The 21,809-nt window shown below is 54.5% G+C and overlaps 5 protein-coding genes across 5 annotated transcripts; 3 read left to right on the top strand and 2 right to left on the bottom strand.

Annotated features, from left to right (window-relative positions):
* Nucleotides 1-3,651: 3,651 nt before the first annotated feature.
* Nucleotides 3,652-7,992, top strand: TRIREDRAFT_109416 (uncharacterized protein; the record flags this gene model as incomplete). The annotated part of the gene is made up of 1 exon (XM_006967081.1): nucleotides 3,652-7,992. One exon carries the CDS (start codon nucleotides 3,652-3,654, stop codon nucleotides 7,990-7,992), a length of 4,341 nt encoding a protein of 1,446 aa, XP_006967143.1.
* A 1,725-nt stretch (nucleotides 7,993-9,717) lies between these two features.
* TRIREDRAFT_109415 (uncharacterized protein) lies at nucleotides 9,718-11,778 on the bottom strand (the record flags this gene model as incomplete). The annotated part of the gene is made up of 6 exons (XM_006966986.1): nucleotides 9,718-10,580; nucleotides 10,643-10,677; nucleotides 10,744-10,987; nucleotides 11,120-11,318; nucleotides 11,381-11,624; nucleotides 11,687-11,778. 6 exons carry the CDS (start codon nucleotides 11,776-11,778, stop codon nucleotides 9,718-9,720), a joined length of 1,677 nt encoding a protein of 558 aa, XP_006967048.1.
* Nucleotides 11,779-13,017: 1,239 nt separating this feature from the next.
* Nucleotides 13,018-15,549, top strand: TRIREDRAFT_65102 (uncharacterized protein; the record flags this gene model as incomplete). Its single annotated transcript, XM_006967080.1, has 5 exons — nucleotides 13,018-13,161; nucleotides 13,207-14,866; nucleotides 14,945-15,139; nucleotides 15,182-15,370; nucleotides 15,419-15,549. Coding segments are annotated over 5 exons (2,319 nt in total), but the record flags the coding sequence as incomplete, so codon positions are not given.
* A 2,253-nt stretch (nucleotides 15,550-17,802) lies between these two features.
* TRIREDRAFT_50077 (amino acid transporter) lies at nucleotides 17,803-19,626 on the top strand. The gene is made up of 3 exons (XM_006967079.1): nucleotides 17,803-19,187; nucleotides 19,249-19,360; nucleotides 19,421-19,626. Exons 1-3 carry the CDS (start codon nucleotides 17,831-17,833, stop codon nucleotides 19,554-19,556), a joined length of 1,605 nt encoding a protein of 534 aa, XP_006967141.1. The 5' UTR covers nucleotides 17,803-17,830; the 3' UTR covers nucleotides 19,557-19,626.
* Nucleotides 19,627-19,764: 138 nt separating this feature from the next.
* TRIREDRAFT_109412 (uncharacterized protein) lies at nucleotides 19,765-21,288 on the bottom strand (the record flags this gene model as incomplete). The annotated part of the gene is made up of 2 exons (XM_006966985.1): nucleotides 19,765-20,304; nucleotides 20,377-21,288. The coding sequence occupies 2 exons, from the start codon at nucleotides 21,286-21,288 to the stop codon at nucleotides 19,765-19,767; spliced, it is 1,452 nt and encodes a 483-aa protein (XP_006967047.1).
* Between the last annotated feature and the right edge of the window lie 521 nt (nucleotides 21,289-21,809).

The raw sequence follows: 21,809 nt of genomic DNA, 5'->3' as shown, positions 1-21,809 counted from the left end.
TAAATAGGCAGTTATTTTTATATATTAATATTTAATATTACCTTTTTTATTAGCTTTATTACCCCTATTTATAATAGCTTTTATTATATTAATAGTATAGCTTACTATATATAATAATAAAGCTGCGCTTAAAGGTCTTAGCCTTAATAATAATAAACCTTTAATTACTTTAAGCATATTTAACTGCTTTAAATATAGCTTTAAATATAGAAAATTACTAACTAATAATAGTATTTATAATAATAATTAAATTTATAATAAAAATTATAATAAAATAATATATAAAAAATATAATAATAATAATCTTAATAGTATTATATTAAAGTTAAAAAAAAGCTATATATTATAATATATTAAAGCTAGCCTTATATAGCTATATATAACTATAAGTTATAATGCCTTTTTTTTTTATATACTTATAAGATAATTAAAGCTACTTTTATAAAATAGCTAAGTTATAATTACAGGTACTAGTACTGCTAGATTATATAGGAAAGTGACCTAGGATAGATGCGGTTTAGTTATCTATGCGTGTTTAGGATTTATCTATATGTGTTCAGGCGCTCCCTTTAAGGTGGTGATGGGATGGAGCAGGAATCTAGTATAGAGAGTTATTAGTATCGTGAGTGTTCAAATCCAATAAGGGGAGAAAGCGAAGAGAGAGAGAGACAGCAAGAGAGACGAAAAAGGCAAAGACGTCAGCTGGCTTAAAGGAAGCACAAGAGAGCACAAGCACAACAAGGTAAGATGAGAGTCTCGGCTCCTGGGAAATTGGTGCCATGTAGGCCCGTCGTCGCACAAAGCAAGATGCGTGCCTTTTGATTTTGAGAGGTGGCACATGAGGAACCCGGTTCATGCATCCGGTGAAGCTGCGCGTCCAAGACACACGAAAGAGCCTCGGTCTAATAGGGCCAAAGCGGCAGCCACAGAAGCAGGTACGGGATAGGATGCTACGGTAGAGTGAGGGCTTAGAGGACACGCAGCAGCAGTGGTGGGTTTCAGAGTTATTGTGCTGCTGCCGCGTGATGAGTGTTACGGCTTGTAATATGGCGGTTTGATTGGGTATAGGTGGACTATCGTCGTAGTAGCAGCACGCATGAAGGTATGTTGACTCTGCCGAGAATGCGTTGTTGGATGAGTGTGTGTGTGAGTACAACTACATACGTGTGCCATGGTGCTTGATGGCGGGACAAGGAGCTACGGGTCCTTGCATGGGACGTGCCGAGAAGAAAATAAAAAAAAGGCCTGGGTGCAAAGCGGCAAACAGACCGAGAGAAGGCCTGGAGATCGGCACGCCCAGGTGCCGTGAATAGCTTCGAGGCCCGTCCATATGCCATCAGTATGACATGGTGCCAAGCAACCAGGGCTTCTCAGCTGAGCATGGAGGACAAAGGACTACTAGTATTGCTACTAGTGGCTGACTCGATTGAGATCTGGGATGAATCTCGAGACATGAGTGGAAGACGTCTAGCAGAGGAGGCAAAAGCAAGCAGGATTGGGATGAAGCTATTGCAGGTACATGTATTAACTTGCTGCAGTGGTGACACGAGGGAAATAAGAGGGAGCAGCAGCTTCGAGACGAGGCCAATGAATGCTCGGCCAGGCAGACGGCTCTGGCAAAGTTAAAACCGCTCACTAGTAATAAGACGGGAAGCAAATACTAGGATTCAGATGCAGCTGCTTTTGTCCAACGCAGCTCCGCCCAGCTTGCTTGTACTTGGTAGGTACAGTACGTAGGTAGCCAGCATCGAGATCGTCTTGAGGCAGGCAAACGGCTTGCTGGGCCGCTGAGGCGGTCGCCGGGCCCGTCAGCTGTGCTGTGGGTTTGATGTGGTGCGACTGGCACTTTTGATCAGATGCTAGTCGAGGCTGCTGGATATGCTCTCAGTACGAAGGAGGTACTACGTACATACATGAAGTGATACAGAGAGGAAGAGGAAGAGAGGAGGATGATGAGATGAGATAAGGCTGAGCGAGGAAGAGGAGGAGGTGAGGAGCAGACAGATGCTGGGCTGCTTTCGGACCAAGGCATCCCAACTCGGGTCGCTTGCTTGTCTGTATCTCTACCTGTAGTCTTTGTTTCTATGACGATAATATGTGCCTCCCCTGCTTATCACAGCTGGCATCTCTCGAATCGAAGCGTCTTTTTTCTTTGTTTGTGTGGCTCGGCTGCGATATCCATCCATTGACTTGGCATCTGGGCTGCCACCCGCCCTTGTAACTGCGGCTTCTCGCATCCGGGCTTGATAGCACAGGGTTGCATGCATTTTAGGTACGCATAAATTCAGAGACGCAAGTGACAGCTCCCAGTGCCGCCAGGCCCTGTGCGCATCAAGACGGTCAGAAAGTCACCTACTGACTAGGTAACAAGCAAGCAAGTCAGCTCGGCTTCAGGATTCAGCATCAAATCGTTTGGTCATGAGCAGCATCATCCGGCATCAATCAGCTCCAGCCGTGGTCAGCAGAAGCAATCAACCTGAAATCCTGCCATCGCTAGCGCACGCCGTTATCCGCCACTAAAAGAGACCAAAGAACGTCCAGTTTGGCGCCATCAAAAAAGGAAAAAAAGAAAAAATAGGTAGGAAAAGAAAGGAAGAGGAAGAAGAGACTCGAGTCGAGAACTTGCAACTTTCAGCTTCGTACCTACACATCAGGTACACGAGGTACCGCTATCTCATGCACATGCACATGCAATGCACAGGCACAGGCACAGGCAAGGCAAGGCCCAACTTGATTGAACCTTAGCATCATCCATCCATATCTGGTTCTGGCTTTTTGGAACGGGCCACGCCGCTTCGGCCACTATTTGCATCTTGTCGCCGAATCCAGGACCCGAAGCCTTCTTTACTTTTTCTCCTTCTCCTCGGGGTTCCTTCTGTTTACCTTTTTTCTTTCTTTCTTTCTTTCTTCCTTCCTTTCTTTTTGAATTCCCGGTTCAGCCACTCGCCCACAAGAGCAGCTGATTCATCGTGGGCTCTGGCTGGTTGACGGGTTCTGCAGCTGTCCAGACGATCGTCTTCGCTCCATCGCTGACCTCCCACCCATCGTCCGCCTTTTCTGCTTCTGCACTCGCATGGGCGCTCCTCCACTTACAGAGCCTCGCATCCCCGGTAATCGGCTCAATAGGAGGCTTCTCCAGAGCACCCCTGCACGAGATACCGGCAAAAGTCTAGACTCGAGCGAACCGGAAAGAATAGACGAAGAAGAGGGCAGAAGGGGCAAGAGAGGCGTCAATTGACGATCACTGCCAGTAGCCTCACCAGCTACTCAACTAATTCAATCAGCTAACAATACCTTGCCTACCTTACCTATTGGATACCTAAGTCCCTTCAGCAATCGGGCAACATACACCGTGTCACAGCACCATCGCGAGCCTAGAACCAGACCCTTGGCGGGCTGCTCATGTCTCGGCCATCACGCGCGCAACCCCATCGAGAGATAGAGGCTTCGTCCGATACGCACCACCTCGCCCACCTGACCATCCCGGATAGAGGCGCAACGGGGGGGGAGGCAGTCTGGTCTGGTCCTTTCAGGTTTGGCTGGGAGTACTAGTAGCGGACAGAGTACACGCGAGGCGGCATAATCGCAGGAGGGCATTCCAATCTTGGACGAGATACTAATACGAGGTCGCATTCCCCTCGGCTGCTCGCCATGCCAGTCGCGGAAGCAGACGCCGAAGCTGCTGCTTCGCCGGTAGTGGGAGCCTCGCCCAGCGCCAGGAATGACGATTCAACAACAGAGGCCGCTGACAGACCCGTTGCCTCGACACCCTCGACTCCCACCACGGCCACGAGCCCCGTGTCGCCGACGTTTCTATCTGTCGCCGGCCGGGTCAGCACGCCCCTGAGCTTGTTTGTCGACTCTGCGCCCAGCAGCGGCAACAAGAAGAAGAACAACAGCAACAGGCTGCTGCCGCTGTCGCCGTCGTCGCCCACCAGCCCGGGAAGCGAGACCGCTGCGGAACTGCGCCAGCGCTATCTGGCCATGTCGCCCACGGCTTCGGGCGGCGGTGCGCTTGGCACGAGAGACGGAGCGTCGATGCTCGCAGAGGACGGCACTGCAGAGGCGGAGAGGATGCGGCAGCGGGCATTGCAGGAAGAGCAGGAGAAGCAGCAGCAGCAGGATAAGGCACAGAATCTGGATGAGACAGGATGGAGGGAAAAGAGCACAGGGACAACCACTGGCGCAGACTCACGCACAGGACCGCCGCTGCCGTGGTCGCCCAGCAGCAGCACCAGCATCAGTAACAGCACCAGCGCCGGCAACCTGGATTCCAACATTAATATCGCGGCGTCTTCCTCTGGCGACATTGACAAGCATGGCTCCGGCCGCTCCAGAGGCGTCATTTCCGCTCCCCTGCCGCAGAGCCCCAACGCACGCGCCAGGCGAGGCCAACACGAGCGCCCCTCGACCGCCGCCCGGGATTCGGACATCGCGACGAGTATTACGGGTCGTCCTGACCTGAGGGCTAGTAATAATAATAGCAGCCGCAGCGGTGCCGGTAATCATATTACAGGTGCTGCTACTAGTCCTGGCAGTGCCACCGCTCGTATCCCTGCACCCGAGGATGCGCCATTGCACACGGGCAGCGTGCAGCCGGGCACCAGGCTGGCCCATCCCAAGCCCATCCTGCACATTGCAACCGACGTCTCGTCGCCGTCGCGGCTCAGTCACCACGCCGACCTGCTCACGCGCTCCGCGTCCGCCGTCAGCAACGTCGCCCACCTCGAAGCCACGGCCGAGCGCCTGTCCATGACCAGCAGCATCGACGATGCCATCCGCGAGCTGCACTGCGAACTGAAGCGAAGCGACAGCAGACGATCCTCCATCCTCGCCGCCAGGGCCGCCTCCGCCGCCGACGACTCTAACAACCCCAACCCCAACTCGACGCGCCTGCGCCGCCATCCCTCAAACTCCAACTCGACCTCGTCCGCCGCCGCCGCCGCCAGGCAAAGGGGCTACTCGCCCGCCTACGTCATGTCGCCCACCTCCTCCCTCAGCGGCCGCATGCGCTCCGGCTCCAACGCCTCCGCCGGCCGCCCGGAGCACGACGCCATCAACTCCATCCTGTCCCGCCACGGGCCCGGCAAGAGCTCCGTCAGGAGCGTGCGCTCCGCCAAGCCGTCGCTCGCCGAGATCTCCGAGTCCGAACCAATCTCCCTGACCCAGCACGTCCTCGACCAGGTTGACGCCGTGCCCCCGGCCGAGCAGCACGCCGCCGCCAGCTCCCGCAGCATCATCGAGCAGGACGCCGTCGGCCTGCCGCACACGGACGAGTTCCACGACATGCTCGAGGGCGGCTTCCGGAGCCACCGGGCCTCGAACCTGGTCCTCGTCAACCCGGACCTGCCGTCGGGCTCCGAATACGACGAGACCGAGCACGACCGCGATGCCTACGACGACCGGCCCATGACGGCCAACTCTACAAATACATTCCAGGTGGCCCAGGACGCCTTTGTCGACTTTGACGGCGCCCACTGCGAGACGGATACCGAGGATGATCGTTTCGCTTCTACCGCCGACATGGGGGAGCCCTCGCACAAGCGAGAGGGCCATCCCGACATGCACCAGCATCAGCAGCCTCATCTTCTTCCCCAGCTGCCCCAATCTTATTCCCAAGACCAGGCCCACGCCCACGCCCACGCCCAATCCTCAACCCTACCTCCTATCCTTGATGACGATCATCTACCTACTCCCCAACCCCCCGCGACCGAGTTCGTCAGGCCGCAGTCTTACTTCGACGAGCACACCGGCCAGCACATGCTGTACTACCCAGCCCGTGTCCCTGCCATGCTCAACCTGCCGCCCAAGCTGTCCAACAAGCCCAAGGCCGCCGACCGCAACCAACGACGCTCCCAGCTCCTGGACGCCATGATGCAGCCCAAGAGAAAGTCTGTCGTCCCCGACCTCGACAAAATCACCCTGCCCGACCCTCTGTCCGGCCACCGCAACTCGTTTGCCGCCTTGTCGGTGGCAGACGGGCTGGGGGTTGGCGACGATGCCACCACTCCCACTGGTTGGTTTGAGGAGGCCTCAGCGCAGGTAGGAGGCGGCCATCCGCCCTCCCTGGAGGATCTTCGCCATCCTCAGCGGCTGTCCAAGATGGACAAGGACAAGCACAAGTCGACTGGCGGCGGCCTCAACCTGCCACCGCATCTCCGAGCCAGCGTCTTCTTTGAGCAGCCCTCCGAGCTCCCCGAGATTGAGGTCAAGGATGGGTCCGCCATGGCGACGCTCGACAGCATTCTCGACGCCTCGGCGACTGCCCCCGTGAGTGCCTTTACCGACCACCTATACGCCGGCAAGCTGGGCTCAGAAGTGTACGGCAAGGCAAAGACGAAGAAGACCAAGAAGAAGGATACCAAGCGCAAGTCACAGCAGCTTGATGTTCCGTCTGCCGAGTCAGGGTCTAAAGAAAAGTCCACCATCAAGCTGCTCACCAAGAGGAGCCAGAGCAGCTTGTTTGGCAAAGCCAGCAGCAACGCAGACCCCGCCGCGGCGCAGGGCGATGGTCACGGTGATGCGCACGATGAGGAATCGGAGGAGGAGGAATCAGAGGAAGAGGAAGAGCAGCTCGAGAACGGCGTCGTTGATGGCGTACCCACCACGCTCCTCGGCGAATTACACCTCCGCAAGCAGCAGCAGAAGCAGCGAGTCCTCAACAATGGCAACGTCGCGACCCAAGGCCTGCGCGCCACCCTCCTCGAAATGGATGCCGTCGCCGAGATGCAGCGCAAGCAGCGCCTCAAGAGCCGCGTCAACCTCGCCTGGGAAGACCAGGCCGCGGCCGCAGAGCACAACCTATCCGACGACGAAGACGTGCCGCTGGCCGTCATCGCCGCCCTGCACCAAGGAGCCAAGAACATGGCCGACGTCGAACGCCCCCTGGGACTGATGGAAGTCCGCCAGCTGGAGGAAAACGAACCGCTGAGCCAGCGCGCCGCCCGTCTCAAGGGACGGACCTCAATCGCCATGACCGCGAAGCGCCAGAGCAACCTGAGCCTGCCGCCCACGCGCATCGCCGAAGTGCAGCCCCCGGCTCCCTCGCCGCGCATCGTCGAGCCGGACGTGCGCGCGGACGAAGATGCACGCACCACCATTGCAACACCGGAACCGCTCGCGCCCGAGATTGAGGAGGAGACGCTGGGCGCCAGGAAGCGCCGCCTGGCGGAGTCGCAGCTGCCCAAGGCCCGTCCCGTCAGCAGCACCTTTTCCATGGAGCTCCTCAGCCAGTTTGGCGGCCCCGACGAGCCCGAGAACAAGAGCAGCGGCAAGAAGTCGCCCAACAACCTGGGTGTCGAGGACGAGACGCTGGGCCAGCGCCGTCGCCGCCTGCAGGCCGAGCGGGAGGCTCGCGAGCGAGAGATGAGCTACGGCAACCTGACGGGCGAGAGGCCGGTCAGCTATGGCAACACGACGAACTTGCAGGCAGGAAAGGGGCTGGCCCGTCGGGTGAGCATGGCCGACATGCTCTCGGTGCACCAGAACATTCAGGATCCTCGCGTCGAGGAGCAGAGACGCCGGCAGCAGGAGCAGATGCGAATCGCCGAGCAGGACGCCCGGATGGCGGCCGTGCGAGCGCAGATGCCCACCACGCTCATCCAGCCGGGCAACGCCCGCACCGGCGGCTTCAAGGGCGGCCTGTACAATGACGGAACGGGCGGCCTCGGTCTCGAAGGCGCGCGGTCGAGCGTGGCCCTCAACACCCTGCAGACGCGAAGCTTCACCAACACTGGTCCCGCCAGGAACCGAGCGACGATGATGGTGCCGCCCACGACAGGATACGGCATGTCGCAAGGGGTAGGACTGCAGCCGTCGTATAGCACGATGACGGGGTTCCATGGCGGCATGGGCGGGATGAATACGATGAGCATGTATGGCGCGGGCAACTTGTATGGTGCGAATGGGCTGATTAATCAGGGGATCCCAATGTCGAACCCGAACGGGAGCATGGATCGCGTGGAGAGATGGCGGCAGGGCGTTTTCCCTTGAGCGTGTGCGTGGACGATGTGCCTGAAACTGAAGATGGACACTGCGAAACACGGCGCATGTGGAAGCGGCATCTAGAAAGCTTTTTTTTTTTTTTCCAAGTCTCTTTGTTTTTGAGCGAGGCACTGCGCGGAGAGGGGGGGGGGGAGGAAGCGAATAGGGGGGGAACTTGGGAATAAGTCACCATTTAGCTAGCTACCTTATATGACTGGTGGCGGAGAAAGTTGCGGGGGATCTATCATATACGCCTTGCTTTGATCTTTTGTGTAGTTTTTGGACTCTATATCTTGTTAATGGAGGGGGAAGGGAGGGGGAAAGAGATGGGGGGGGGAGGGCTCGTGTACTACGGCCTAGCATTGCATGGCGCATGGGAACATTTGATATTGATATTTGTTCGAGAGGGTTTGACAGAGATCAGTTGAGGGGGTTGTTTGGTGAAGGAGACTTGTTGAGCTTTAGAGGAAGTAGGGTGTTGGTTATTATATACTTACCTACCTACCTTTTATATACATGCGTAAGGGGTATTTATTGATGCTCTTGTCTTTTTGCTTTGTTGGTGTTGACTTGGTTGAATTGTTGCAGGGGGGAATAAGATGGGAGCTGTATTGTGGGTTTGCAAAGAAGGTGTTTTGGTTTTTTTCTGATATTGCAAGTTTGCGGTATATATATATCTATCTGTCTATACGGAGGAAGCTACCAAAAGTAATGTCCTCGCGTTGCTAACATCAGGCCCAGAATAGTTAGCGACGCGAGGATATTACTTTTGAAAGCCCTCCGTATATCTATATATATTCTTTTATGGCTTTTGTTTGTTAGGGTAGTACTGTTATCCAATTTAATCCTCCTAGGTGGTGAGACGAAGAAAATTGCCAACATCAAGGCGTGTGAAGTGCGTTTTCGAGCGGTCGACTGGACGGGTTCAGGAGGTTTTTATGGCTTCGTCATACGAGGTAACACTGCGATTGCTGCTAAGGGAGGATATCAGGACGGCATGCGGTGGAAAGAAAACGCTAGAATAATCTCGTTGGATTTCTGTACCTCATCCTACCTTATATAAAGATATCGACGGGGATCTATAAACCATACTTTAGTAAGACTAGAGATCCATAGCAATAGTAGCAGAATTTGAAGACTCTTCTCTTCCATAGATATTAGTAGTAATAGTAGGTAGGAGTAATAGGCACTATATATCCGTATATACCTAGGTGGAGTGTGTGTGGTAAGCTAGTCTGGTGTTTTTCTTCCACAGCCTGGACGGCTTCTTTATTGCATAACACCTTGATACGGCCCAGAACGCACTTCTGTATGGAGATATCTGTTGGAATTGTGAAGGACTTAGATCAAACAGATACAAGCGTCGGGGGCAGGGGCCCTTCTTATACATTGACTGAGATTCGCAGAGATGGACTGGACTGGGGGCAGCCTGTAGTTGAACAGATTTTGTCTACATAGTATGCAGCGTGCCTTCAATTTGGTCGTTGATGGTAATATTTGGGTACCGATGTAAGGCATCGACATAGGCGTGAAGAAATGGTCTCGTCGATTTCACTGGGAGTCTTGTTCCTCTGGGGAGGGCGGTGCCTATTGAGATACTACGTCTTCATTTGCAACTATATCTTATGCTGAAATCCTGACAGTCAATCCTCACAACCAAGCACTGGACTCAATCCTTAAACTCAATCTTCACAATCAATCCTCACACTCAAGCCTTAGATTCAATCCTCACGCTCAATCAGCAAAGCTCATCTCCTCCATCAGCTCAATGCAGCTCCACGGGCTGTCTCTTCTCCACATCCTCTTATACAACCTCTGACTCCGATCTGGAATCATGATCAGAACATTCAACATCCCCTTATCTTCTTCTTCCAGTCTCGCGGTCAAGACTTCGAACATGTCGGCAATATAATCGACCTGTATGTCCCACAGATACTCCCGCGTCTCATACAAGTCGAGCCCTTCGAGGACGCAGCACACCTTTGTACTGGGAGGTACTTGGCACACGAGCTCGACAAACAGCTCGCAGAGCGCAGAGAGAGTCTGCTGTGTGCAGGCCTCGAATAAGTCCAATGATATGAAGCCGAGATTGAGGAAAGGTTGAGCCGTGCTCATCATCAGCTGAAACACGAGGCTCCTCATCATGTACGCAGGGCCACCGGCATCAGACATGCCGCCGTCAAGTCGAGCGAAGAAGAAAAGAGGAATGACATTCCTCTGCGCCGATAGCGTGCATATCAACGATGAGCTGAAGACTGAAGCCGCAGTCACAGTCGGGCCGCAGTCCTGCAGATGACACTCGACAAATAGCAGTGAGGACGACTCTGCCTTGAACCAGTGGTCAAATTCTTTGTGTTGCGTCAAGCCTCTCACTTGTCTGAGAGATGGTACGTCAAAGTCGGATGTCTGTTGAAGAACGTCTTCCAAGACTTTCACGTGTGCGTATACGTGGACACCAAGGGCTCCGATCAGCTCTATTTGCGCGATCTCGGGTGTGACGTCGTGTGTGTCTGGGTTCGTGTCTTCTACGTAGTGCCATCCCGGCTGGGGACTTCTTGATAACTCGCGAAGACGTTGGTTTTCTTTAAGCGCGCCACCTGTCAGCTCTCTTCTAGCCAAATCGTCTCGAGTTTCAATTCGGACGACACTATCGACTCACCTCTTTCTAGCTGCTGCTGCTTATCTTCTACCTCTCTCTAAGAATCATGCATTTGCTGGAGCAATAAAGTCTGCGCCTGAGCTGCCTCATCTTTGGCACACAGAGTCTCGATTATCTTGTCAAAGAACGCCTGCAAGGCTCGCTGCAGGAATTGAGGCAGCTCCGCCATCTGGTCGGTCAGCTGCCCAATCGACTGGTTCGTAGCCGCGATGCAGGATAGTATGCCGGGAAGGAGATTCGTGTTGGACTTGATGTCGCTCATTGATGCGATATTTGACCTCTCCATGTGTTCGTTGAGCTCACACATGTCTGCTTTCCACCTGTCGAGGATTGTATCCGCCGTGTCTGTTTCAGAGAGCTGAAGTTGCAGACTATGTTTGATCTTCAAGTACCCTGTACAACTAGATTACTCGGGATCCTTGATAACGGGAAGCAGGTTTCACAGAGCTTGTCAACGGTCTTCGTGCTTGGACTCACACTTTTCCTTGCCCAAGAGCCTCCTTATGAGAACAGGCATATCCCGCACAACGGTGCAGAAGAAATCTCGCTGTCGCCGAAGTTGCTCTTGTTCAGTTCCTAGTTTGTCAGAGGCCATAGTGATCGTCGCCATTCTTAGTGATATATCCCGGAAAACGTCAAGAATCCTCTTTGTGATTTCCAGATTACGCTTGGCCACCTGCAGATATGAGCATCTCCACGCGTATTCAGACATGACAATGGATTGTTCATGATACGTACCTTGAGCAGCAAGGCCATTCCGCCTCTGAGAACTCCCAGTCCCCAGTCTTCAGGAATCAGTTCCACAATCTTAGACGTCAAGTCAAGGCCAAACCGTGCAGCATCTCGTCTGGCTACATGCCCATCGCCTTCATACTTGGCCCGCGCATGGAGCATAACGTCAAATAGAGTTGCCCACTTGCACTCGCGATAAATTTCCCCGGTGGACGCCCCATCATGAGCGTTGAGAAGCTTCTCTAGATCTCTGCACACATAAACCATCTCCCGTTAACTTTTGATATAATTTGGGATTTGAGGGGAACTGACTCAAGTGCAAGGCGTTCCTCGGCCTTGAATTGCCAGTCGACGAACTGTGTGGGCTCACCGAGTCCTGGATGAATCGTTTTGCCTCGCTTCATGAGGAATTCTTGGACGTTTTGTATGCTGTCTGGGTGCTTTCCTATTTCATGTCGGGCTTTTCATGAGAGTTTCTTGGGAATTGATGCTCCCGGTAGATCTTGGACGGCTCCTTTGCTTTGCTTCATCCCGATTTACCAGGAACCAAAGACGAGTGACGGATGATCTAAGACACCATGCAGAGTAGGCATATAGAGACCCGTTTGAAGAGAGCAGTCATGCCCTACCTTGGCCACTCCAGAGTATCATCAGGCTTTGGGATTGAGCCCGATGGGCGTCGATGCGACCCCACTGAGGCTGAGATGCAGGATGTTGGACGCGGTTTGCCCACACGCTCGTCATCTACTGGACGGCGTGACCATTTTCAGCTGGCAGCTGAACTCCCAAGGACTTCGTGCTTCAATTCTATTTAACGGAAGCCCAATGGAGCAGCCAATCGTGAGCCCGGCGTGACGCTTGAGTACATGCGCCGTGTCTCATGTATATAGAAATGTGCCCAACCTACCAGCTTCCCCTGTCAAGACGGACTCGTCCAGAACCAAATTATTTATGTTCGTTGAGACATATGCGGGAGTTTGAACCACCCGTTGATACAAACAACTTTACTTAGGCACAAGCAAGCCTTTGCACCAGTTCTATCAGTAGGGCGTTCAACGACTGAGCTCAGTATACAACTTTCGACCAAATCTTATACACATACCTGCTTCTTTAGTCAATCTGAATCTCACATGGATACATTCATTCCAACGCAGGCCGGTTGCCTGAGGCCATCAGCCACGAAGAATGCATCCATAAGCGAACGCAAAGAGGAAATTGATCTTGATACCGCCAATGACACTCGTGGAGCAGAAGCCAAAGATCAAGTACAAGAATCTCAAGATGAGCCCGCCACAGAGCCAGAAAAGGAACCCATGGAAGAGTCCTCTAGTGAAAGCGTGACGGATCAATTCCATTATAGTTCCCATGGAAGGCCACAAAGGAAATGGGTGCAACAACGTTATGGAAGATCCTCACCTACACCTGCCGAAGCCTATGCCGACGAAGCCTATTCCGACGAAGAATCTTCCGACGAAGAATCTTCCGAAGAGCTTCACGAAAACCCTTACGAACCCTACGAAGAACCTTACGAAGTACCCTGCAAAGCCACAGACGACAGGAGATCATCAGCCAGTCTAACGCCTGAATCACAAAAACGAGATGTAGTCATCGGCGTCCGCTTTTATGATACCAGGGGCTTCTACAACAGAGTGGTCAACGACGCAGGCGACTTCACAATTGAAGCCCTCGTCGGCTCCCCCGACGCCACCGAGGATAACAGGCTGGAGATGGCTCGCCGAAATCGCATCATCTCCCGACGCCACGAACACCGCAATTTGAATGATGGAGTGCTGAGATCAGACGAGCTTGATCACAGGACCTCCGATCCCCAGAAACTGTTGCCAGTGAGTAAATTGGGGACTCCAGGACGCATATCGATGGTGAGGATACGGTCTGCGGCGGTCGTGAGGGCGATCATTGAATTTGGGGGCAATCCGACGATGTCGCTGGATTATTCCTTGGATGGGAAACTGTTTCTTTTCCCACGGCCGTTCACATCCTTCTTTTATTGTCAGAATGATATGAAGAAGAGGCTCGCTGAGCTTCGGAGGCGACTTGAAATGGAACCTGAACCTGAAGGACCTGAGACTGCGGCACCGCAGCCTGGCGAGGAGTCCGATGAGCGAGCTCTCAACAAGCGCGCCGTGGAAGAACTGCGGCTCTACATCGAGTTTGTCGATTCCTACATCATGCCTCTATGGAAGCAATTTGATGAAGTGAACGATAAAACCCCACGATCCATTTCTTATGGCGACATCCCTCTCCTTTTCAGAGCGGGAGAACTTGCATACATTCGGCCGCCAGTCGAGATCCGCAACAACCCCAACTCGGGCATCCAAACTGTTTTCAAAATGGTCCGCAGCCTACGCAACAACTGCCGGCGCAAGGGAAACATGTTTTGGTCGGTCTACTGCTTAGACTACCAGGATGGAGGTTACACGGCCGTGTGGAGGACGATCCAGTTCCCTCATTTCGACGGCCTAGGGATTATTACCACCCTGCCGTGCTACCCCTTGAAGCTACATCCCGATTGCAAGCGCTTGTTGGAGCATCAGATTAAAGGGGGAGAGAACTTTAGGAAGTGCGTCGAGGTTGGCATTCGCGACATTTACTACTCTGGATGGACCCTTGTGACGGGCATGTTGCCGAAGTCATATAATGCTAGCAACATCCCGGAGCCAGAACATGTTGAAAGTGAAGTCATTATCGACTTTAAAGAAGGGCTACGACAGCTCCCTTCTGCGCTCTATGAGCCTGGGGACGGACGGCTTGATGAGCCATCGTTTGAGACTCGGAGACATGACTCCTTTTTGCCAGAGTACAGAATCTGGCGGGAACCAATATGCGAGGAATACCAAAGTATACGTGAAAGCCTCTTCTCCAGGGAAGATGAGATACATCGTCAGATCTGGCAAGACATAGAGAAGCAAGACAAGTTTCTCACACGCAACCGAGACATTGCAGGCATATACTTCACAGACAAACACCTCGCCATCCTTCCCAAGCGCCTCCCCGGCTACGTCCTCCGGGAGCGCAAGTTTGCCATCCTAAACGCGAGGAATGTCGAAATCGACCTCGAGACCGGAAAAGCCGGTCTTGACATCGTTCAAATGCCCCTAGGGCACAAACGCATCATCAAGTCCGCCGTGGCAGCGCACTTCCAAAAGCGCCAGCGGGAACGAAGCCACCGCACCACAGTCCGCGGCGTCGACCTCGTCCGTGGCAAAGGCAATGGACTCATAATCCTCCTCCATGGCCCGCCAGGGACGGGCAAGACGCTCACTGCGGAGGCAGTTGCTCTCGAGCAGAAGAAGCCCCTGTTTCCCATCACGTGTGGAGATTTGGGATTTACGCCAGACAAGGTGGAGCAGTCGCTCAAGGATATCTTTCGATATGCGCATCTGTGGGATTGTATCTTGTTGCTGGATGAGGCGGATGTGTTTTTGACGAGGAGAAATGTTACGGACATCCAGCGGAACGCGCTCGTCTCGGGTATGGCCTCGTGTTGCCCCCCTCCCACCCGACTTTGTGTATGCTGACTGGTGGCTGATGGGATGTTATGATCTATAGTTTTTCTCAGAGTGTTGGAGTACTACAGCGGCATCCTCTTCCTCACGACGAACCGTGTTGGCGCAATCGACGAAGCATTCCGCTCTCGAATTCACATCAGTCTGAACTACAAGTATCTCAACTGCGACGAGACAATCGCCATTCTTGACACTCACCTCAAGCGTCTCCCACGCCACAATCCCAAGTCCGCCAGCAGTGGTAATGGCAATGATGCTAGTGGCGATACTTTGTCAGAAGGAAGAGTGGAGGAAACCGGAATGATCGTAAGGCACAACGAGATCCGCTCCTACATTCGCCAAGAATACCTCAAGTACTCTGAAAAGTACAAGCGAGAACGAGGGCCCTGGAACGGACGACAGATACGGAATGCGGTACATATCGCCGCTTGTCTTGCCATATACGAGAACCAACTCGACAATAGCCGCGGTGATGATGACGGTGATGGAGAGGGAGGAGCGGGAGATTATGGTTCAGATCCCGTGGTACTAACAGCAGAACACTTCCGAACAGTAGCCAAAACAACCGACGAATTCGACGATTACATGAAAAGAGTGCGCCGCGCGGATGCCGATACAATGGCGAGAATGGCCGGTGAGCGGGATGACTTTCATAACGATGAGACGTATGAGATGGCGCGCTTCGAGGGTTTCAACTTGTCTGGGCCCGCGGTCTATCATCATCAGCAACACCTTGATCGGAAGTATCCTTCCGCCGGTGGCGTTGGTGCCGGTACTCAGCAGCAAGGCGCGCGGTCTCGACGAGGGGATACTAGACAATCAGCGCAGAGGACATATCTTGAGGGCGCTGGTCGTGATGGTCCGCAGCAACAGAGGCCGCCATGGGGTCCGACGGAGGAGTATGTTGGGTATGAACCAACGGAACGAGCTCGTATGCAAACCCCTCGCTTTCAAGGCGATAACAGGGCTCCGAGGGGCTTGAAGAACAGCAAAGGAGCAGCAACAACCAGCGTTGGTACCCAATGTTCCAGAGAATCCATGCCTATCACTGACGATGAACAGCACGGCGATGAAGACACGGATGAAGTCGAGCTAGGGCCAGGGTATGGAGACGGAGAGGACTATGAAGACGAGCAGTGCCAGGAAGAGGATGATTTGTACAGGACGAGAGCGCTTCATCGTAGGGCGGTCAATCAGAACCGGGGATATGCTTGGGGTCGTGGCGAGGGTTCGGGATGAATTCTCGTTTAGATGGATATCTGGCTTTGCTTCTCCTTCCCGATTTCTTACTGTACCTTATATTACGTGCAGCCTAAATTGTTGAATGGGCACTTATGATTGACGACTTATCAGACATTACAAGTGGTTAACCGGCACTTTGAAATCTGCTGAATTGTGTTGAAGTTGGAGAGGCCATATATGAAGGAGACAGTCAATGCGTTGGGTAGTGTAGCTACCTGGATATTGATTTCATCGAAACTGAGATTATATCAAGGCATACTCTCTTGATATAGGACTCATGCCGAGCTTTGATAGCTAGAGTGTGAACTCAACAAATAAAGTCACTAAGAAACAACAGCTTTGCTAATGAGTCTTCCTATTTAAACCGTAGTGGTCCATGCCACCAGCGAGACCTAGGGGGTTGAGAATATCCCACACGCGAGCACCAGAATACAGTGTTGCACACTGGAAATCATTAGCGTCAGGGTAATATCGTGAGGTAGAGGGCATACAGGATCAACACCAGGGTATCTGCTAGTGCTTCCTCTACTGCTGCCTATTGTGTGAAGATAACAAGCCTGCCATCAGCTTATACTGTAAGCGGGTGTGCAGTGATGGCCTCAATGGTGTGTGCGCAAGAATTTTACCCTATGCACAGACCACTACGGTTCAAATACGACATTAGAGATATGCTACGGTTCAAATAGTAGGAGGACTCTTGCTAATATCAAGCGATGCATTTTCATCAAATGTCAATTCGAGGTCGAACGGCTTCTGTTGCCGGATTAGGTAGCTCCTCTGGCGGCTGAAGAATGCTCGAGTCAGTGGACGCGGGGGGACCTTGACAGGCTAGACTTGTTAACAACTGACAGCTGTCAAGGAGTACAAATTGCAATGTATTACCTGAAGCCTGAGGCAGACACAGCAATCAGAGTTTATGGGGGGGGCTTCGTTCAGCTCAGTCTCGTCTTGACTTGAACAAAACAACACGAGACACCAGCCTTTCGCCTGCTGAACCTCCCATGTCGCGTTGAGATTTCGAAGCCAGACGCACAATGACAGAAGGACAGAGTGACTGTGGATCGGTCAGACTCGCTCGGTGGCACTCTGTAAGACACCAGACCAGACAAGATTGGGTGAGCCAGGGGCCCGATTGCGATATCAGTGCTAATGGGCAAAAGGGCTACACTAAGCCGCGTCTGGAGGGCGGCTGCGATTAACTTTTTTTGCTTGTTATATGAGGCTGGCCGTTGGCCGAGGCTGCAGGGAAATGCGATGACGGGCTGCTCTTCTGCTGCCTCTTCTTCTGCTTCTCCTTCTGCTACTTCTTTAGCTGAGTGAGACGGAAGACTGAGGGAAACGACAAGCTGCGTCAAGCCGATAGGAAGAGCGACAGAAGAAGAACAAACTGACAGCCGGAGAGGAGCCTCGTTGCCGCTCTGCATCACCACATTAGAGCAGCGGGGAAGAGGACGCCACCAGAAGAAGGAGGGAGGAGAGGAGACTCAAGACATTCACAGAGGCCAGAGATTGACGGAGACGAAGATCCAGCGAACATCAGGGCATGTCGAGCGGGAAACGACCGCCAATACCGCCAACCACCATGTCGCCGCTCATTGATCGCTCTGCCGGCGGCAACGCTGCAGCTCCGGGATACAACACCTCCAGCTCCGACTACGGCCATGGCAAAGATGCCTCCGTCACCAAGATGGCCGCCGATGTCCATGTCGACATTGAGCGGGCGCCCTCGCACCTGCTGGCCGACGGCGACCCCATCAAGGGCCTCGGCGACCTGGACGGCGATCTCGTCACCGCCACCGAGGAGCGCAACCTCAAGCGCGGGCTCAAGGAGCGGCACCTGTCCATGCTGGGCATCGCCGGCGCCATCGGCACGGGGCTCTTCCTCGGCCTCGGCGGCGCCGTGCAGACCGGAGGGCCCCTGGGGGCGCTGCTGGGCTACGGCACCGTCGGGCTGGTCGTCAGCGCGGTGCAGTTTGCGCTGGGAGAGGTGTCAGCGCTGCTGCCGGTGACGGGATCCTTTGTGCGGCACGCCGAGGTGCTGGTCGACCCGGCGCTGGGCTTCGCCGTCGGCTGGAACCTCGTCTACGGCAACCTGCTGTCCATCCCGAGCGAGATCACGGCCATCTGCGTGCTGTTCGCCTACTGGCTGCCGGACCTCAACCCGAGCGTGTGGATCATCGTCTTCATCCTGCTGACGGCCGCCGTGGGCTATTCGGGCGTGCGCTACTTCGGCGAGATCGAGGCCTTCTTCGCGACGCTCAAGATCCTCATGGTCGTCTTCCTCATCATCTTCGGCCTCGTCATCGACCTGGGCGGCATCCCGGGCGTCGCGCCGACCTACTTTCGCTTCTGGAAGCACCCGGGCCCCTTTGTCGAGTACATTGGCACCGGCAACTGGGGCCGCTTCCTGGGCTACTGGAGCGTCATGACCGGCGCCGTCTTTTCCTTTGCGGGCGTCGAGTCGCTGGCCATGGCCGGGGCCGAGACGGCGAACCCGCGCAGGGCGATTCCCCGGGCGTGCCGCAACGTCTTCATCCGCATCCTGCTCTTCTACATGCTGGCGATTCTCATCGTCGGCATGATTGTCAGCTCCGACGACGAGCGGCTCAACGACGAGTCGGGCACCGCCGCGCAGAGCCCCTTTGTCATTGCCGTGTCCGCAGCGGGCTACCCGGCCGTGCCCTCCGTCATCAACGCCATCGTCATCACGTCCGCCTGGTCGTCGTCGAACCAGGCGCTGCTGTCGGGAACCCGCGTGCTCTACGGCCTGGCCCTCAAGAAGCAGGCGCCCCAGGTCTTCCTGCGCACGACGTCGTGGGGCGTGCCGTACGTGGCCGTCAGCCTCTTCATCGTCTTCTCGTTCCTGGCCTTCATGAGCCTGAGCAGCGGCGCGCTGACGGCCTTTTTCTGGCTCATGGACCTGGTGGGCGCCGGCGTCTTGGTGAGCTGGATCTGCATCGTGCTCAACCACGTGCGGCTGCGGATGGCGCTCAGGGTGCAGGGCATTCCGTACCAGCGGCTGCCCTGGCACAACAGCTGGACCTGTGGGTTGCAATCTCTCAGTCTTTCTTACGAGAAGACGTGTGTGCTGATAATCTTTGATAGTGTATAGTTCGGCTGCGGCACTCGTCATGTGCAGCATCATTCTCCTCACCAACGGCTTCTACGTGTTTACTACGGGCAACTGGAGTCCCAGCGGCTTTGTGTCGTCCTATCTGTGAGTATGCCTGTTTTCCAGAAACTGTTTTGATTCCATTCAGCTGACTTGAAGGGACAGGGACATTCCGCTGGTGCTGGCGGCATATCTGATATGGAAGTATGTCAAAAAGACCAAGATTGTCGCGCTCAAGGAGATTCCGCTCGAGGAGGCGCTGATGCAGGCCGAGCTCAAGGATGCGCTTGACCAGTCGTAATTGTTGATTTTGCACGCCATGTTCCTTTGATGAGTGTTTAGAATAAGGGGTGATTCAACACGTGCTTGATGCTTGACGGAATATTCATTACACGGCATAGATTAGACAGAATAGATCTATCGTCTACATCTCCATCTGTATCCATCACACATCCAACGTCATGATTCATTACTCGTGCGTATATATATATCCTCACCAACCAAAAGATTCACGCCGTATCGCTCCCATCATCATCATCATCATCATCCTGCATAACCTCATCCTCCCCTATCGCCGCAAGCGTATTCTCCAACACCATCCTACACCTCTCCCTATACTCGAGCGCAAGCCGCTGATTCGGCGACAGCAGCTCCGCGTCCTCGCCCACGACCTCCATGTCCGTCTCATTCAGCCTCTCGAGCTCCTGCAAGACTTTATGCTGAATAATGGCAATGGTCTGCTCCAAGAAGTCGCGGCACTCGTCATTGACCTGTCCGGCGAAGAACTTTTCCTGGCGCTGCCGCACGGCTTCTTCTTCCGACGGAAAGGTGTTTTTGTCCAGCGGGATGAGCTTGATGAGCGGCACGGAAGAGTGCTGCAGGAGAGTGAGGAAAATGTCCCAGACCATGTCGTGCTGGACGTGCGTAAAGGCGCCGAGGAGGCCCTGGGGGAAGACGGCGAGGGTCTGCTTGGAGGCTGCGAGGAGGGAGGACGGGTGGGAGATTGGGCGGAGGGAGATGAGGTATTCGTCTGGCGAGGTGCTGCCCGGCTGAGACGGCGAGGGCGATGATGGCGAAGATGAAGCCGACGATGAGGATGGCGCTGCCGTGCGCTTGCGGACGTGGATGTAGTCGTTGTGCAGGGAGTCGGTGATGGGGAGCATGAAGCCGTAGCCCAGGAGCAGCTCTGCGTTGGTCTTGGGGCTGTAGTTGTTGAAGATTTGCTCGCCTGGCTTGTGCTCCCTGCCGACCTTGAGCTGGACGGCGGCGGCGGCCGAGCCACCTGTACTAGATGCGTCTGCTTGGCCTCCTGAGGTGACGTCCCAGCGCACATGAACCGTCATGTCGTGGTTCCCGATATCAAAGACGGGCAGCAGCACGGAAAAGTCATTGGCGGAGACGCCCGGCGGAAGAAGAGCCTCCTGCTGCTCCCGCGAGAGCACGAGCGACGGCCGGAACGAGCGGCTGGAGAAGATGCAGTACGCCCACTGGTACAGCTCGCGGGTGAGCAGGCTGCTAAAGTCGTCCTCGGCGTCGCCGTTGGACGCGAGCAGCAGCTTCTGCGCGTCGCGGAACTCGCGCCCGAGGTCCTCGCGGATCTTGTCCAGGCCGATCTCGACGTTTGTGCCCTCGAGCAGCTCGGCCTCCTCCTCGGGCCACAGCGGGGGCAGGGCCCAGTCGTCGACGTCCTCGGGTTGCGGGAGGGCTTGGATGTACGGGTGCCAGAAGGACTCGGCGCCGCGGAGGTACTCTTTGATGAGGAGGAGGCGGCCGACGACGTGAGGCGGGGACTTGGCGAGGAAGGACCGGGGGAAGGATGGCGTGGGGTGGAGGGCGTTGAGGTAGGAGAGGGAGAGGCTTGTCGGGAGGTTGACGATGGGGGCGTAGGGGGGGATGGGGGAGGGGGAGGAGGGGGAGACGCGGAATGACAGGCCGGTGGTTGGGTCGTCGTAGATTTGGACTGAGGGATGGAGGCTGGCGCCGTTGGAGGAGGCCCAGGAGAGGAGGAGGGAGATGCGGTCGTCTGAGTCCATGGTGATGGTGGTGATGGTGTTGATGGTGTTGATGGTGTTGACGGTGATGGGTTTGATGATGATGTTGATGATGTTGTTGTTGTTGTCTATCTCATGGAGGCTGAGTCAGACGAGGTGAATCGAGGTGAGGCCGGTGAGAAAAAATGAGATCCGATGAGACAAGATGAGGTCGAGTTGAGGTCGAGTTGAGGTCGAGTTGCCAAGGCTGAAGCCAAAGTCGACGAGGCTATCACGAGCAGCCAGATGTGATTTCAGATGCCTTCAAGCACCCGCTCCCTCACTCGAAGCCAACAGCAAGAATCAAGAAGAAAGACAAAGGCTGGACACAATCACCAACAGGCCGCAAAGACACGATGAGATGCTCCGCCAATGACAGGGCAGATGTCGTGCAAAATCAGTTGCATATGCGTCTGGGTTTTGTCTTTTTTTCCTTTTCCACCGTGTCGCGCATTGGAAAATTTCCCCCGCACTAACAGGTCTGGGAGCTGAGTGTTTTGGGCCCGTTAGTGCGGTACACTTGC

Source organism: Trichoderma reesei (genome assembly GCF_000167675.1).
Source record: "Trichoderma reesei QM6a unplaced genomic scaffold TRIREscaffold_15, whole genome shotgun sequence".
Classification (NCBI taxonomy): Eukaryota; Fungi; Ascomycota; class Sordariomycetes; order Hypocreales; family Hypocreaceae; genus Trichoderma; species Trichoderma reesei.
The sequence above is the reverse complement of the archived record's forward strand: the minus strand, read 5'-3'. Positions and strand labels throughout refer to the sequence as shown.